At 42.8% G+C, this 2804-nt stretch overlaps 1 protein-coding gene across 1 annotated transcript in view; it reads left to right on the plus strand.

The window, feature by feature from the left end:
- Positions 1–2804, plus strand: part of PIK3R3 (phosphoinositide-3-kinase, regulatory subunit 3 (gamma)) — a 35533-nt gene that overhangs the window by 20841 nt on the left and 11888 nt on the right. Inside the window, exon 3 of the mRNA XM_009326582.1 lies at positions 1499–1597. Coding sequence (XP_009324857.1) covers positions 1499–1597 — 99 coding nt within the window. The remainder of the gene's footprint in view (positions 1–1498; positions 1598–2804) is intronic.

Here is a 2804-nt window from a genome sequence, read left to right on the forward strand (position 1 = left end):
GTTCATCCATGCAGGCCTCCTGGCGTTTTTGCCTGACTTCCTCTTTGTTGGGATGCATCGCTCCTGAGCTTGAAGGAGGTGATCCTTGAATATCACCCAGCTTTCTTGGGCCCCTCTTCCCTCCAGGGCTTTGTCCCATGGCACTCTACGAAGCAGATCCCTGAAGAGGCCAAAGTCTGCTCTCCTGAAGTCCAGGGTAGTGAGCTTGCTGTGTGCCCTCCTCGGTGCCCTAAGGATCTTGAACTCCACCATTTCATGGTCACTGCAGCCCAGGCTGCCCTTGAGCTTCACCTTAATGAGATTGAAATGTGATACACACATACGTAAAGATGGAATTATTTATGACCCTGATTTCATGGCCAGCAGGTACGGACTGCATCAGGCTGTCAGGGCAGGAGCCATGTTCTTCAGTCAAGAACTTGTGCTGAAAATTTTGTCATGAGCTCCAGGGTGCAACTTGCAGGCATAAGCCCAAGCCCTTAGATCGTATCTATCCATTCAAAAAGAAGGCCATTTGAGTTAATTGGGTCCAATGTGTAATACATTCTGAGAGGAGTAAGCAGATATGCACATGACACTTAATAGGAGTCAGTTTTACTAACAGAATGGTTTTCAGGTAGCTAAATCAAAACTAAGGGTATTTTGTAAGTATACTTCTGTTCCTTAGTATTTGAACAAAAAAAACTGCTACTGATTTTTCTTTGTAAGATTCAAGTAGGCATCCTACCTCACTTAGATAATGTTGAGGCTACCTGATAAACTTCAGTTTCCAAATGATTGTACTGAAAAGTGCTTAGTGCTTCTAAGAACCTGTGAGGGAGCTGTTCTACAGTGAAATATGTAATCTGGGTGAGATGGTCACCCCTGGCAAGACACTTAACACTTCAGCTGAAATAATTTTCTTAATGCTTACAGGTACTCACTTTCACTAAAAGATTTCTTGATTTAGCTTAAAGCTCTGGACTGAGTATCTTTTTGCTTCAGTTGTAAATAAGGAAAAGTTGCACTGAAGCTAGCAAGGTTGTGGTGGTTTAAAACTGCTGTAAATAAGATCAGAGTTAAGCCAATAACAAGTCTCTTGAGACTAAAACTGCTAAACTCTAGACACCTTTGAGCTATGATGCTAGAGACCATTTCTTAAGAGGTCAGGACTGGCTTCTCAAAGGCCACCTGTTTCCAGTGTGGACTCTAAAACCTGAGCAGATTACAGGGAAAGGTTGTGAACTCTGAGACACAGCCACTACTGTTGCTTAAACAGAGACTTCTTCCTAAGTGGCAGTTGACTGCAGCTGCTATTTTTTAGTATACTTACACAAGTTCAGACTTGCTTTAGATGGCCTAAAAGACTGGAGAGCCTGAGTACGAAAGAAGATTGCCTGATATTTTGAAGATTGCACTCCTTACGCATGCTGGTGTTGCTGGCTCCAATATTGATACCTATGGCAAAGATGATCATGTCCTTAACGCTTTTAACTTTGCCTTCCTTTCCATTCTCTAGGGAAGAAGTAAATGACAAATTACGAGACATGCCAGATGGAACATTCCTGGTGCGTGATGCATCAACCAAGATGCAGGGAGACTACACTCTGACATTACGGTAAGCACTGAGCAGTTGTAGTAAAACCCTGAGTAGCTAGTTGCTATACCAGTGACAGCAGTGGCTGTGTAAAGCTGACGTGGCTCAAGTTGAGAGACATTCCCAAAGGTACTGCAGATCACAGAATGAGCAAATAAATAGCCAGGTCTGATAGTCGGTTCTGTTCTGTTCATTGAATCCTGTCCCTCACTAAACACTACTGTAAGGATCTCTGTGTAGATTAGATGGGACTCGAGGAGGAGAGCCACTCAGTAGTGCTTCATAGTTTCAGAACTGCTAAGGTAAAAGGTATTTATAAACTAGGGCTTTGATTAATAGGAGTGTGTTGAATATCTTGTCAGTGTGCAGCTCTGGAGAATTGAACAGTGTCTTTGTAAAAAGAGTATCTTGTGCTTTCTGATCTAAAGTTTAGGAAATATTGAATTGGAGCCATGTTCCTTCATTAAAATTGTCTGCAAGTGGCAGACTTCCCAGAGCTGCCCCAGCCCTGTCTACTGCAGTTAGGCAGCAGACCTCATGTGACTAGCTGCTGGTACCTTGCCCAGCCTGTCCAGCCGCTTGCCTCTGCCAGGCTCCCAAGATTGGTTGCTAGAGGCAAACGGGCAAGGTGCATGAGCCGCTGCCTCTGTAGCACACCTTTGGGAGTTACTATGATATGGTAGATATTTGATCTTGCCGTGAAATTCCATTGTCTTAATGGCAGGTTTGACCCCAAGGGTGTAGTTTAAATTCTGCTTTGACTTCTGCCTTGAAGTTCACGGCTTGTGCACTAAGGTTTGGCATGATTTGGTTATTTTGCTGAATGCAGATGTCTTTAGGAACCAAAATTGAGAGTGCAGGAAGGACAGGATATTGTCTAAACAGTCTGCTGGTGAAAAAAGGAAGAAATAAGCACTATATTTGTGGAAACCGCTAGAATGTATAAATCTGGATAATGTAAAATCCTAAACTTACAACGATCTTGTAATCCTCAAAGGGTTTTGTTTAGGTTTGTGTATCCTGTCTTAGCATCCATAACTCAAAAGACTTGTTAATCACTGTATAAATGTATACTCAGTTGTATACTATTAGTGACCCCAAATTGCAGGAAATTGTGGGTTTGGGTTTTCATATGGCTCCTTTATTCAGCCTTCAGCATCCTCCTTTTCCCTTGCAAAACTTCTGGCAAAGCTAGGTCTTAAATACCATAAGCTGGCTCCAGAATGAA

The sequence above is a fragment of the Pygoscelis adeliae genome, unplaced genomic scaffold, assembly GCF_000699105.1.
Source record: "Pygoscelis adeliae isolate BGI_AS28 unplaced genomic scaffold, ASM69910v1 Scaffold306, whole genome shotgun sequence".
Lineage (NCBI taxonomy): Eukaryota > Metazoa > Chordata > Aves > Sphenisciformes > Spheniscidae > Pygoscelis > Pygoscelis adeliae.